The following is a 15,404-nucleotide window of genomic DNA, read 5'->3' as shown; positions in this document are numbered from 1 at the left end:
CCTAATTATAAGAAACCCTTTACCTTGTTTTGTCATGAACGGAAAGGAATCGCTTTAGGAATACTCACTCAGCTGCATGGTAAAAAACATCGCCCAATTACATATTACAGCTCTGCCCTTGATCCCGTAGCTGCGGGACTTCCTCCTTGCCTCCGTTCAGTTGCAGCTGCTGCCTTGTTGGTTAAAAAGGCAGATTCTCTAGTTTTGGGACACTCTTTAACCGTTACAGTTCCACATGCTGTGATAGCCCTTCTGCTCAAGGGCAAAACTCAGCACATTTCCAATTCCCGTCTTACTAAATATGAGAAACTTCTACTGTCAGCTGCAAATGTAACCTTAAATCGCTGTTCAATTCTGAATCCTGCGTCACTTCTGCCTATTGCCTCTGATGGTAAGCCTCATGATTGCCTGTCTATCACAACTCAATTGTTAACCCCTCGAACTGACCTCAAGGACATTCCTATCCCGAACTCTGACCTTGTTTTGTTTGTTGATGGTTCCTGTCTTAAAAATGATACAGACAAATTAGTTGCGAAATATGCAGTATGCACTCAGTATGCTGTTTTGGAAGCCTATTCTTTACCCCAAGCTCGTTCTGCTCAAGTTGCTGAACTCATTGCTTTAACACGTGCTTGCATTCTTACAAAAAATCAAACCACAACCATTTATACTGACTCGAAGTATGCTTTTGGTGTTGTTCATGATTTTGGACAAATCTGGAAACAAAGAGGGTTCCTCACTTCATCAGGGACTCAAATCAGTCATGGTTGTTATGTAAAAGCGCTCTTAGAAGCTGTTCAATTGCCTCTTGCTATTGCTATTGTTAAATGTAAAGCTCATGAAAAACCGTTTGATGATGTCACATGAGGAAATGATCTGGCAGACCGTTCTGCCAGAAATGCGGCCCTTTCTGGCCCACAGGCTCCTAACTCTGTTTTTGTTTGTTTTTCAGCAGACCAGTCTCCTTTGGCTAGCCTTTCAAGTCTGGCCCTTCTTCAAAATCAGGCCCCAAAAAAGAAAATAAATGACTGGCTGCGTGCAGGATGTTCACTGCACCCCGACTCTCTCTGGCGCTCCCCGGACGGCCGCCTGGTGGCGCCTAGAGAGCTTTTGCCACATCTTGCTCGTTTAACCCACTCTGTGGCCCATACGAGCAAAGGAGGAATGATTGCTACAGTACAAAGAAATTGGTTTGCCCCAAATTTTCCTTCCATGGCACAACAGTACTGTAGCTCCTGTCCCATCTGCTTAGCTCACAACATTGGGCAACGGGTAAAAACGACACCCGCAGCCCATCCCCCTCCATGGGGACCGTTTGTAAATCTGCAAATTGATTTTGTGCAGCTACCTAAGTGCTGTTCTTATAAATACATTCTTGTTATTATTGATGTGTTCTCTAGATGGGTGGAAGCCTACCCATGCGTACGTGCTGATTCCATCACTGTAGCAAAGAAATTGCTCAAAGAATTCATCCCTAGATTTGGATTGCCTCTCACAATAGATAGTGACCGTGGCACCCATTTCACAGGACAGATAGTAAAAAACATCTGCCAAGCACTCAACATACAGCAACACCTACACTGTAGTTATCATCCACAGTCAAGTGGTGCTGTAGAACGTAAAAACTCTGATTTAAAAAAGCGCATTTCGAAGATTTGTGCTAAAACAGGCCTCAAATGGCCTGATGCACTGCCCATTGCTCTTATGCACATTAGAAACACTGTTAACAGAAAACATGGCCTAACCCCTTATGAAATACTCATGGCACGACCCATGAGGATGCCAGCTACACCACCTGTTGCCCCTCACCAAACAGACCTACAATTAACTGATGAAACTATACTAAATTATTGCAAGGCATTAATGAAGTATGCCAGGTCTGTTCATTCACAGGTCCAAGAAGCCTTACCTCAACCACCGGATGTTCCCTGTCACAACCTCGAACCAGGGGATTGGATCTACGTAAAGGTCTATCAACGAAAAAACACACTTCAACCCAGATGGAAAGGACCTTTCCAGGTACTTCTAACCACTAATTCTGCTGTTCGTTGCCAAGGTCACCAAACGTGGACTCACGCCTCGCACTGCAAGAAGGTATCACCTCCATTGGACCCCGAAGCAGCTGTATTCCAACCAAGGTTGGGATCTTTCCCTGAGGCCAAGGACAAAGACCCTCAGGACCTCACTCAGGCAAGTGAGGAGCATCAGGGTGCAAGTGCTAGTAACCTCTCCCCTGCACCCAACACCTCAGCCCAGCCGGATTCATCAGTTGAAGAACGAAGATATCATCTTCGGCCTCGAAGAAAGTGAATGCTCCCATTCGGAAGATCACCACCGCGATCAAGACCAAGAGCCGACATTATCAGTCCTTTAGGTAACTTGAGCCCAGAGGACGAAGAAAGACTTTGGCTGCCATCCTGGGTTTGGCTGGTAGCGTTCTTTTTCTTACTGGTGCTGGTTATGTTTGTTGTTAAGATTCTTTGTCCCTCCTGTATCTAAAAATGGCACTGAAATCCTTATATATCACACTTGGGTATCTCAGTATCACCCAAGGGGGGTGGGAGAAAAATTTGTATTTGCAGATCTCCCATGCGGTGGCTCAAGCTGGAAATAAAAGTGACTGCTGGATATGCTCTCACAGCCCAGCACACCTACACCAAGGAATCCCAATGATCGGAGTACCAATATCCCTCCAGCAATGGGGAACAATAAACGGCGGCTTCGTTAGACACTACTCGTTAGCTGCCCATCGGTCCGCTCCTAAAGAATGGAGGGCCGCCCCTGCTAACTGGATAATCTCCCCAAGAGTAGAGGCGCCTTTCTGTTACAGATCCAACAACACCGGAGCTTATAATAAAGCCACACCTGTAGGACACTACCCTCATTGCCTAACTACTCTAGATTATAGCCCTAGTAGCACCAGTGGAATCCTGTTGGATAACGTACCCTCTCTCAATTATACAGGATTCATGGTCTACAACTTTTCTAAGGAACCTCATGTTGCTCTCATTACAAACAGATCAGAATTTTACATTCACTCCAATTTTACTTCTTATAATATATCTCGATCCAGCAGAATAACAGCTGAACGTGGACCGTCCTATACGATGCATATCAATCGAAAGTGCCGGATAGGGCACAACAACTGCCGAGATTTAAGTACCCTTTCTGCCCCAGGCCTTTACTGGCTCTGCGGAAACAGGGCTCATAAAATCTTGCCCTGGAATTGGGTGGGGGCATGCACTCTTGGACGTGTTATCCCTGGTTTCGAAATGCATAGTGCAATATATCTGAAACAAATAAAAAATTTCAACCATCACATGAAAAGGGCGGTTAACCCCTTAGCTACCAGAAACACAGGGTTCCATCGATTTGTGAGAACCTTCATACCGTGGCTTGGAGTAAGAGAATTGGAACTAGCCATAATTAACATTTCAGCCACAATGGAAGCTATGGAAAATGCCACTGCGGATGCAATTCAGGCTCTGCAAAAAGAGATCTCCCAGATCTCACAAGTAACTATACAACACCGCATAGCCCTAGATTACCTATTGGTATCCCAGGGAGGAGTATGTGCCTTAATAAACTCCACCTGTTGTGTCTATGTCAATCAGGACATGCGAATCAAAACTGACATTCGCAAAATCCGAAATCAGTTAAGGGTCCTACATCAAGTGGCCTCAGAAAATACTGACTGGGGTCTAAAAAAAATGTGGTCTTGGCTAACCTCCTGGCTCCCAGATTTCGGGGCCCTTGACAAAAAAATCCTGTATAAAATATTGTTTGTCTTGATAGTTCTGATAATGTTCTATGTCTTAATACAACTGATCCTCTGCTGCGTGAAAGCCAGCAGGAAAAGCTTTAGCAAGGCAAGAAAACCCACAGCAGAGTCTAGAATAATGGTGTTACAAAAGTGTGAGCAGATTAAAAGAAAACATGAAAGGCTACATGATGAAATAGAGGGGCTCATGAGAATAAAAATTTAAGGCTAAAGTGAGACTAAATAGTCTCAAAGGGGGGGGCTGTGGAATCAGAAAAAATATATGCCTTAAACTTTGATTATTTTAGTTATAAGATGACATAACCGCTTTGTATAAAATTGCTGGCTCGGTACAGTAGAACAGATAAGGGCAAGTGTTTGTTCTTTGTAACTCTTCTGCAAATGCTTCGCTCACCGCGGCCTTGAAGATAAAAAAAAAAAAAAAAAGTATGTACAAAGTAGATTTCCAGGTGCAAAAAGGAGGTTTGTGAACTAACCCTATCTCCCCCATAATTCCCATCCTGATAACAGCAAAAAAAAAAAAAAAAATATTATAGCCACTTTTCATGCTAATTTCACTATATGATCACGTGAGTTATAAGCGACTGTTAAAAAGTATATAAGCCTCCTGATTTTGCTCTTGGGGGGGGACCCCTTCCAAGTGCTTGAAAAATCCATGTCACTTTGGAACTCCCCCTACAGCTATAGTTTCTTTTAAATAAAAGCTTCTGCTGACCTGACCCAAAAGTACTCTGTGTGTGTTTCCACGACACATTTGAAAGTTAATGTGTAACAATACCCTGAGATACCTGGTGAACCTGATCCATGACCAGCCTTAGCTTTCTGCTGATATGTCATATTTAGACAATGGCTACTTCCAATAGACAAAATGTGACTAGTTTGAAGCTGTGGCAATGCAGTCTCTTTGGTAGAAAAATCACACACACTGGTGTGACTGAAGAACAGTTTTCTTAACTGACTAACCATTCTCCAAATGTGGCTTTTTCTGGGCTTGGGCTGTAGACCCTGATACAGACTGTCCTGGTACATAGCAAAACTAAAAGACCATGGCTAAGAAACCTGAAATTAGTCTTTTATATCAGTATTTAGACATCTAAACAGGTGGCCTTATTTTTAAAAATTCTGAGCACCCAGGAGCTGCTTTTGACTTGGAGTCTTGTATTTATTAGGACAATAATTTAACAAGCATTTTAAGTTGTGGACCAAGAGGTGTATACATTTTCCCAGTTAGGAGGCACATTTTTTGTTGATAGTTGTTTTGCTGGAGATTATAATCTATTTGTCAACCCCTGCCATTTATAGGCAGTGAGTAGAGCTGTCACTTCCATTGCCTTTGGGAGTGTCTAGTGTAGAGTTGCTAGGAACTAAAATAAATCGTGGTAAAAGCCACCTGGGAGACTGTAAAAAAGTACTTGCTTAATGCCTGCCATTGTGTTAAATGGTTTTAGTAAAAACAGCCTGCCCTAGAGAGAACTGCTGGTAGTCAGGGTGTGGCTTTCAGAGGAGTTGTGTTGGCTAAGAGGCTGATGTCAAAGAGGAGAAAACTTTAAATCGACATAAATCATTGTTGAGTCAATGAGGTATGCTTTCCAGTGCAGAAGGGCCTTATTACACCTTACACAGTAAGCCATGCACATGTTGATATGTGTTTGTGCTGTCTTGAGCTTGGAGTAGTCACACTTTAGGCCAGCAGGGCCTTGGAGGACTGAAAGGTAAGATTCTCACCCCACTCCCATTTTGGGCTTCTCCCCTACCCCTAGGGGCTCCTGGGGCTCCCCCACTGCCCATTGGGATTGCCCCCCTCTCTCTCCCTGCCCCCAACACATTACTAGTGGCTGCCTGCATTGAGTGTCCCAGGGGAGCAGGCAGGGTAGGGTTAACTTGTCTGCCCACCTGCCTTACTGCTGGGTTGCTGCTATTCTGGCCCAGAGAGCAGGAGCAGTGGTGGCCAGGCAGGCAGGTTAATCCTTCCCTGCCTGGTCCCCTGGGACAGACAGTGTGTACAGCTACAAGTAAGTGGGGGAGAGAATGAGGTGGGGGGCAGTGATCAGGGATCTGGGATGCAGGGGAGACAGTTGGTTTTATCTGGACCAGCCAGGAAGGCGGGGGCAGGTGGGAGATGTTTACACTAAAGTCACTATTACACTTTACACTGTGAGCTGCACAAATGTTGATTGCTGTTAGTGCTAACTTGAGTTTGGAGCAGTCACATCCTTAATTTAGAAATATTCTCTGACTGCCCACCCCCGCACAGCTATGTCTTGCCACTAGATACCTGGTGAGCAAGAGCAGGACTAGGAGACGTAGCTGCCAGTTGCTAGTAGAGGGCTGGTGAGCCAGGACAGGCTTTTATCCCTGCTCTGTGGGTGGGGGTGTGAGAGATCCCAGGATAATGAAGAACTTCAATTTGGGTCACACATCTGTGGGGAGTGGTCACACTTTAATGGAACAGGAGCTGGGTAGCCTGGATCAGAGAGAATCTTGCCTTGGAGTGGTGTAACTTTGAGCTGCATAACAAGTGCTTAAGAACGTATTCAGATGTTAATGTGCAGAGAATCCCAAGGTTAAGAGCTCCAGAAGCTGTCCAAAATTACTATGTAACAAGGCCCGAAGTCAAACCTGTTGCCTTTCCAGCTGTTCTCATTACCACTGCCTAAGATCTGGATTGGGACATTGTGTTGCAGCATTTCGCTGGGGGTGAGGGAGAGCTCTGTAACCCTAAGAAGAGCTCTGAGTGGGACTGGGCTCTGATTCAGCTGGTGTATTTTGCAGACTAATGCAAAGGAAGTGGGACTCCCCATAGCCCAGGGCAGGGATTGCTCCTGCTCCTTGTTGGGCTGTAAAAAGAAAGGGGTTGATCTTCACAAACCACATATACTCCTGCAAGGGCCAAGGCAGATTGGCTTATAGTTGACATTTGTGATTTTAATTTACATAACAGAATGCAAATGTGTTCAATATGATGTCTATTGTTGGCATTGTAAAGAAACCCCAGAGCTCTGATGGTAAATCTATCTTTATAATAAGAGTAGTATTATAGGTGAGAATAGTGTGACATATTGCTGTTGTGTTTCCATTACAACTTCCTCTTAAAATCTGTCAAAGACAGAATGATGTCCTCTCAGCCACATAATTTAAAACAGCATTTTTATTGTATAGCCAGACATACAAAATGTGGAAATAAAAGCAAAAGCTGTTGTTATTGTTTTTTGATTCAGGCTGTGCCTTTTTAGTAGTGTTTGCAGAACCCCTTCCCACATCCATGTGCAAGAAAGCACTTACACTGTGGCTGCATCCAGACAAGCAGGGGACTGTGGTTTGTGGTGCCACAAATCTCTCTGTGGCAGCACAAACCACACATAGGAATTGTTTCAAACATGACCCATGTTGCTAATTTTGTAGTGCAGGCCTAAAATTTGCTACTGGGAAATCCCAGTAGCAAAAAAAGAAAAAGTGCTGGGAAAAAATGTAGCATGGTGCACATGACAGGAGTGTGCACCCAAAGACACAGAGGCTTAGTCCTCTGGAGAGATGCTCTGGTTCCCAACCAGAGCATCTCCACTCCTTTAGTTTTGCCCTGGCTCTGTCAGGACACCCAGAGCCAGGAGGAGCTGGGCACAGGCAGTTTGCCCAAAGCAAGACAACTTGTCCCTTTACAAAGCTCATGTGCAGAGGTGTGCACTGCCATGAAAAGTAGCAGCACAAATTTGCCGCTGCAAAGGCATGCTCCTGGACACAGCCTGTATGTATTTTTACTATCAAAGATCTTCCCATCCTTGGAGAGAAAGGATCATCCAGTGGGTAGAATGACAGCCTCGAGCACTCCATGTAAAGTTTCTTGCTCTGCACACACAGACCAGTCTAAAAATTGCACAACCCAGTGCAGATAGACCTGGATCAGTGTAGTATCAGACTTACTCAATTTAGGTTAGACCAGGGCATGGAACTTCTGTGCAGTTACCTGTGCAGCCTGGGGGCTAGGAAAGCCCAGTCACTGGTCCCAGCTCCAGGGCTGCGCTTTTCATGTACCCCACTGTCTGGCATTGGGCTTCTCTTAGTCCCCAGGCCCTTCAGCCTCTACTGTGGACCAGCCAGCCACCTTCACAACCCAGCAAACCCCCATCCCACAAGCCACTCCACATGCTGCCAGTTTTATCAGCATTCACCGCTGCTGGGAGCCGAGTAAGTAAGTAATGCTGGGGGGAAGGGTGGGAAGGGTGGGGATGTAGGTTTGCTGGGGGGTCAGGGGCTAAAAATAGCTCTTGGTCTCCCCCAAGCCCCTCCAAGGAACTCCTGAGTACCCCTGTTCCCACCAGACCCTCCCAGACTATAGCACCATGGAAGCTGCCCTGCCTACTCCCCCACAGTCCCTCTTGCAGATGCTGCCTGCTGCCCCTAACCCTCCTGCAGACGCACCCTTGATCCTTCCCACACCCTCAGCCTGCACTCCTGATCCCTCCCGCAGATCCTGCCTGCTCTGCCCTTCCCTTATAATGCTGCCTGCATCCCTGATGCCAACAATCACTTCTGCAGATGTGATCACCTACCCCCCCATCCCCCAGATTATTCCTGTAGACCCTGCCTGCCCCCCATGCCCCCTGTAGACTTCCAATCCCCCCTCCTATCCTGTTTGCTCCCCCTGCTAGCCTTCTCATCCTGATTTACCTGGTTGGGTGGCCATTTTGAAACTGATCTAACTTCCCTGAATGTCTGCACTTAGCCCAAGGGCAGCAACCAATAAAGGGCATAGGTACCCACATGAAATTTAGGCTTGTAAGTCCAAAACTGAAGTCCAAACATTTCCCTATCCTTCCCCATCTGCTTCCAAAGTTCATAGGTACTTTGCTTTTTGAAAGTAATGGTCTCTATGTCAGGGAAGGCTAGGATAGCCTTGTGACTAGACCTGGGGGGGGCCTGGGTGCATGGTCAAAAACCAAGCAAAGGTCACAATCCAAAGGTTAGTAATTAGAGATGTCAGATCCATGGATGGGAGGAAGAAGCAGATCTTGTTGCCAAGCTAATGTCAAGTGCCTAAGGTCTGGGGTCAGGATATCAAGCCATGGAGTCAGGAGCCGGACTGATAGAAAGAAAATAATGCAAGATCAGAAGACAGCGTGAAGAGGCTGTGGTAAGCAGGAGGAATCAAAGCAGATGTAATAAACTCTGCAACCCCAGGAACTGGCACAGGAAGCCAAGAGGGACATTCCTTGTTTTATACACAAAAGGCTGAGGATTAGGGTCATAAGTCAACAGGCTAGAAAGAAATAAACAAATACAAGTAGATAAACATTGACATTAAAGTACATAGGCTTAGAAGCTGAATAACAGATAACAAGCTGTAGCACTGATATATTCGCTCAACAACAGGTAACTAATATTATGCACTGGTACCAAGGTACAGACACTCAAAGAACCTTGTCCCCTCGCACACGACCAGAAGTGTCCCAAGCCATCTTTTAATCCTGAGAATGCTCAGTTGCTGTCTGCACATCCATGTCCTGCTGCTGCAGTCCAATAATCCTAGCTCCACTACTCCTCCAGTGTCTCTGGGCACATGTTTCTCCTCTACTGTTGTATCTGTGCTCCACTGCTGGTTCCCATGTTCTGCTCCTGCTTTCTGTTCCTCTGTCTTTTGCCTCACAGTGCCCAGGGTCTCTTAGAGTTGCCATTACATGCTGTTAGCACAGTTTGGCAGTTCACATTCATTTAGCAGGGCTGCTCCGTCTGCTGCTGCACATCTACATTACAGTACATTACAATTATCATACACAGCCCATTATACAGGAACAGGTGACTCCTTGAGACAGGGCCATGGAGTACCAGGGAAGGTGAGGGACCAAAGGGCAGGATCCATAGGTTTGGATGGTTGCAGGGCTCCCTCCCTACTCCAGAAGTCATGTCTTGGCTGACTTCATAGGGTACTCTCAGAGACCAGACAAGTCTATGGTGGCTTTGAGCAGTCCCCCAGCTGGGGGTCATCTGCGATACCTACACTGAGTTGTACCTCTTTGCATGGCTAAAACTGTCTCAGCCTGAACATCTTAGTGCCTAAGCAAAACTGGAATTCAGAAACTAGACAAGTCCTCTGAGGTGCTTAGGGATTCCTAACACTGTTGGGATCTAGGCTGTCCAGGGAAGGAGGTGAAAGGTGAAGCTGCTGCCCCCCTTGTATATAATAAAATTATTTAAGCACTCAAGAAGGAGACCTGGCTTTAATTTCTTTCTTAGCCTATAGAGATTCAAACATCAAACAACTAGTTGTAGGTAGTGGGTTACAACAACCAGATTAACTGCTTTGTGCAGGCTATTCTTCACTTCTCCTGTTGGAGCTGTGCCATGATGCAGAAAAAATAATTAGTATTCATTTGTCCAAAAAGAGAGTACAGAGGGAACATATTGGTTTAGCCCACTGATTACAATTAAGACAGTTAAAATTTCAATTTGAAAAACGAACAATACGAAGTTACTTTTTTTCTTTTAGGCATATTTGAGATCATGTCACTTACCCTTTATTGGGTGCACCTACATGAGACTTTTACTGTGGAGTTGACTAATTAGCTCTGCAGTAAATGTCTCAGTGTCTACAGTGCACCCCTGTTGGGGTGCAGGGAACTAATACACTCTGCAGCAGGGTAGTACTTGTAAATACAAGTACTACCCTGCTGCAGAGTTTTTTGTATGCAGCAGTACACATGCAGATGCTGACTGGTTGGCTGGGGCATGAGGTTGCTTCAGCGTGGGGGCTGCCTGTTGGCTAGCCCCACACTGAAGCACCCTTGCGCCCCAGCCAGCCCCCTTCACAGAACATTGAGCCTAGTCAGAGCAACCCTGGGCTGACAAGCTGACCCCCAGGACCCCTGCCAGCCGGGGCTGCTCCAACTGGGCTCCATGTGCTGCACCTGAATAAACTGCTTCCGGGTGCACTTTCAAATGGTGTGCCGGGGAGCAATAAACGCCTGAGCAATAAGCTCTGGAGTTTATTCATGTACACTAATTCCATGTGTAGACATGCCCATTATGTCTTTGGATATCTTTACAAAAGCATATCTGAGATATAACCAGTTCATTTAATCAGTTCATTTGGTATAGGTTTGTGTGACATTATGGTAGACTGGAACTAGCTAAGTCTGTATGTATCATTTTGAATGTATGAGGATATAAATAAGTGCATATGGTTCAGTGGTTAGACCTTAGCCAAGCTAGCAAAAAAAAAAAAAAAATCAATGAGGGAAGGAGGGGTGTATCATCTGGTGAACATAATCATTTCTTTTAAGATGATGAGCTTGTAACTTCTCTGCACTGTAACAGCTCCCACATACTGTTGAAAGTGAAGCATGAAATAAAGGGATAAAGGGAAGATGTATTCAGTATGCATGGCTTGTTCCTTGGCAAAGTCTTTTTTTCTATTAAAAATAGAAGAGAAAAGGCTATTGGTTGGTAGATTGAAAAGCTTCACAGAAATTTACCTCTTTGACACAACACTGCATCATGTGTGTGAAGCGTTCAAGAAAATATCTTTTGCTTTGGTGTTTCATTTTTGGGTGTCTTTCTGAAGGATGTGTGATCTTTTTGGAAACCTGACTTTAATCTATTTGTAATATTATTCACCTGACTTTTTCCTTGTTCAGTTGCATCCAAAAATATAAAAGGTCAAGTAGTCAAAGGAATAATGAAGTGGAAAATTACAAGAATGCCTTAATCTCTCCCTTCAATAAAGAGCTGTATACAAAGTGTTGTGGAAGATGTATAATCATGAGGATGGATACAGTACAAATTATGCAGCTTAGATGGTATGGGTCCCACATATATTGTGTGTAGGCATGCATAGATGCCTATATATGAAACAGCATGTGTGAGTTAGAACTTGGGAGTCTGTGTAAGTTTGTGCTTAAATTAGATGGCAGTTCCATTGTATGAGATATTTTCAAAAGTATTCTATTTAGAAATAATTCAGGTATGTATCACATAGAAGACTTTTCAAAGCATTCCAAGAGAGTTGGCAGTTCTTAAGATGATGTGCATGTATGTACGCACGCATGCACGCACGCACGCACGCGCACACACACGCACACACACACACAAACACACAATTCAATTGTTGCTTCAGCTGCTCTTTCCTATCTGAAATAACCTTGAGTTTATAATATAATAATTTCCACAGTAATCAATTGTCATGTCTGACTAAGGCGTATTCAGTTTTATTTAAGAGAGAAATAGGAAGAGATGAATTCCTTAAGAAAGTATCTTAAATTTAGCCTATTCCCAGGGGCAGATCTGTAGAGTGAGGTAGAACACTGGTGTACTTGCACCTCTCCTTTGATTCCTGCTTTATCCAAACCTTACAGCCAACTGCCTGAGAGGGGCAGTAGCATTTTTATTCAGGCAGTGCTGAGAGAGTCAGTTGACTTCATGACTCATTATTTTCTCTCCGATTCCTGTTAATCTCTCTCCACTCTGTAGGGGTTAATGACCCTCTATACTTCTTAAAAGTCCTGATGTTTCATTATTCAAACTCTCCTTTCTTTCACAGTTTTGCTGTTTGCTAACCATTCCTGGTGATGTTTCTTTTATTTTACATCCCTGCAGATTATTTCTAACTCATGCTAAAATATTAACTCAGGTATAGGAATGACTGACAATGAAATGTTGGAGGCACTGTCAAGATGCCCAAGAAGACTAGATTTTGTTTTATAAATAAGAGATGTACATTTAACTATAATAACTACAGGACTAATGATACAATATCCTTTGACTATTTTTGTCTAGTTGGTTGTGTTTTTATAACCTATATACTCTAGCATATTAATTCACATTTCAATAGTTATTTTGTTTTTGCTTTGATCTTAAACTGAATAATACGGTGCTTCCATATTAGTAAAGCTTCTAGTTTCTCTTTAACTGGAGAAAAGCATGCATTGTTTATATGTGATGATGTGCCACAATATTTAAAATTTTCATAGATTTCATAGATACTAGGGGCTGGAAGGGACCTCGCAAGATCGAGTCCAGTGCCCATGCCATAGTGGTCAAGATAAGCATCCCAGCAAGATAAGCATCTGAATGAGTAGGTACTTGCACCTCCTCTGGGGGGGAGTCTGTTCCAGACCGTGGACACTTAGACTATAAAGAAGTTTTTCCTCATGTCCAGTCTAAATCGGCCTTCCAGAAGTTTGTGGTCAATAGACCTTGTTATCCCTTGGGGAGCCCTGGTGAACAACTGTTCTCCCAAATTCTGGTGCACCCCCCTTATATACTTACAGGCTGCAACCAAGTCCTTCTTGAACCTTCTCTTCTCCAGGCTGAAGAATCCAATGTCCCTCAGCCTCTCCTCATAAGGCTTGCTTTCTTGGCCTTTCATCATGCGGGTGGCTCTCCTTTGGACTCTCTCAAGCTTATTCACGTCCCTCCTGAAGTGGGAGGCCCAAAACTAGATGCAGTACTTCAGCTGCGGCCTCACTAAGGCCGAGTAGAGTGGGAGGATGCTGTCCCTGGTTTTGCTTGAGATGCATTGGCGGATGCATGCCAGAGTTTGGTTTGCTTTGCCAGCTATGGAATCGCATTGGTGGCTCATGTTCATCTTGTGATCAATCAAGACCCCCAAGTCTCTTTCGGTCATGGTGCTAGCAAGGGCAACACTGCTGAGCCTATAAGTATAATGCTGGTTTTTCCTCTGAAGGTGGAGCACCGTGGACTTCTCTACGTTAAATGCCATCAGGTTTTGGTCTGTGCACCTTGCAAGCCTGTCCAGGTCAGCCTGTGTCCCCAGCCTATACTCCAGTATGATCACCTTTCCCCATAGTTTACTGTCATCCATGAACTTTGCCAGTCTGTATCTGATCCCCGAATCCAGATCATTTAAGTAGATGTTGAAGAGTACTGGGCCAAGTACTGAGGCCTGAGGGACACCACTGATCACCTTGCACCAATTTGATTTGCTTCCATCAACTAATACTCTTTGGGTTTGACCCCGTAGACAGTTCCCCAGCCATCGGACCATGAGATGGTCAAGGCCACAGTTCTCCAGCTTAGCCATAAGGACATCATGGGATACAAAGTCAAAGGCTGCCTTTAAATCCATATATGACGTCAACCTTGTCTCCCTTGTCCAGGCAATGTGTCACCTGGTCATAAAAGGAGACAAGGTTGGTCAGGCAGGACCTTCCAGCAACAAAGCCATGTTGGCTGGCACTCAGGAAGTTGCCTTCCATTAGCCTGCTGCTGATGGAACCCTTGATAATTTTCTCCAGGATCTTTCCAGGGATGGATGTCAGACTGATTTGTCTCTGATTCCCTGGGTCTTCCTTCCTTTTGGAATTTAAATTTAAAAAAATGTGGGAAGTGAGAAGAAAAACAAAGGCAACATTGGACCCCGTAAGTCAAATGTGGCAGCTGATGTCTGACGCTCAGGAAAAGGCCAATCTCCTAAACGATTACTTTGTGTTGGTTTTCCACCCATCCAAAGGGGTCACCGTGTCAGATAGGATGCAAAGCATCCAGGAGGCGGGAGATGGGCCCACAATTGACATAGATTAGGGGTCAGCAACCCCTGGCATGCGTGCCAAATGTGGCACGTGAGGCCATTTTGCTTGGCACGCCATGGCTGGCCCCAGCTCCGGATAGCAGCTGTCAGTGATGGAGCCCAGGCTGCTCCCAGCAGGGCTTGCAGCATCCCAGCTGCCAGCTGGAAGCAGCCTGGGATCCCAGTTGGCAGCAGCTCCCCAAAGCTGGGGCTGACTTTAGCTGGGATGCTCCAAACAGCTGTGCCGGGCTCCGGCATCAGCTCCGCACCAGCGCATGCAGGTGCACCTTGGAGTAGGCAGTGGGGGAGGGGCCTGAGGCAGTGCAGCCCCGGTCTCTCCTCCACTCCTGGCATGGAGGTGATGAGCCTGGTGCAGTTGTTTTTAGCCAGCCGGGGCTCTGGGCAGCTGCAGCAAGCAGCAGGCAGGCTGCAAACAGCTTCACCAGGCTTCATAGCTCTGGCATCAGCTCCGTGCTGGCGGCGACTGCGTGTACTCCTCGGGGCAGACAGCGGGGCAGTGCAACCTGCCCTGAGGTGCCCGTGCAGTCGCTGCCAGCATGGAGCTGGTGCCGGAGCTATGAAGCCTGGCGCAGCTGTTTGCAGCCTGCTTACTGCTTACTGCAGCTGCCCAGAGCCTGGGCTGGCTACAAACAGCTGTGCCAGGCTCATCACCTCCGTGCCGGGAGCAGGGGAGAGTCCAGGGCTGTGCTGTCTTAGTCCCCTCCCCCACCGCACACTCCGAGGCATGCCTGCACACACCGGTGTGGAGCTGATGCTGGAGCCCAGTGCAGCTGTTTGGAGCCTCCTGGCTGCAGTGGCCTCAGCTCTGGGGAGCTGCTGTCAGCCGGGATCCCGAGTTGCTCCCAGCAGGCAGCTGGGACACTACAAGCCCTGCTGGGAGCAGCCTGGGCTCCAGCAGCTACCCAGATCCAGGGTAGCTGCTGGCAGCCACAGAGCCCAGACTGTGGGGCAGGGGCTTTGGGTGGGGGGCAAGGGGCAGTAGGTCTGGGGGGCAGGGGGCACAAGCAGGGCATCCTGCCATGTACCCCTTGTCCTCATTTTGTTTTTTTGCTATGCTGGCACTCCAGCACCTTCTGAGGTAGG

At 46.1% G+C, this 15,404-nt stretch overlaps 1 protein-coding gene across 2 annotated transcripts in view; it reads left to right on the top strand.

Moving 5' to 3' along the window:
• The window catches only part of STPG2 (sperm tail PG-rich repeat containing 2), a 623,148-nt gene that overhangs the window by 471,607 nt on the left and 136,137 nt on the right, over positions 1-15,404 (top strand). The window contains exon 13 of one of the 2 annotated variants that reach the window (XM_059722336.1): positions 1,894-6,988. The exons of the other annotated variant lie outside the window; for it this stretch is intronic. Coding sequence (XP_059578319.1) covers positions 1,894-2,310 — 417 coding nt within the window. The 3' untranslated portion in view covers positions 2,311-6,988. Of the gene's footprint in view, positions 1-1,893; positions 6,989-15,404 lie in introns of those variants that run through there. 2 annotated transcript variants of the gene reach the window in all.

Source organism: Alligator mississippiensis, chromosome 2 (genome assembly GCF_030867095.1).
Source record: "Alligator mississippiensis isolate rAllMis1 chromosome 2, rAllMis1, whole genome shotgun sequence".
NCBI classification, from domain to species: Eukaryota; Metazoa; Chordata; order Crocodylia; family Alligatoridae; genus Alligator; species Alligator mississippiensis.
Note: the sequence above shows the minus strand (reverse complement) of the source record. Positions and strands in the feature narration are given on the sequence as shown.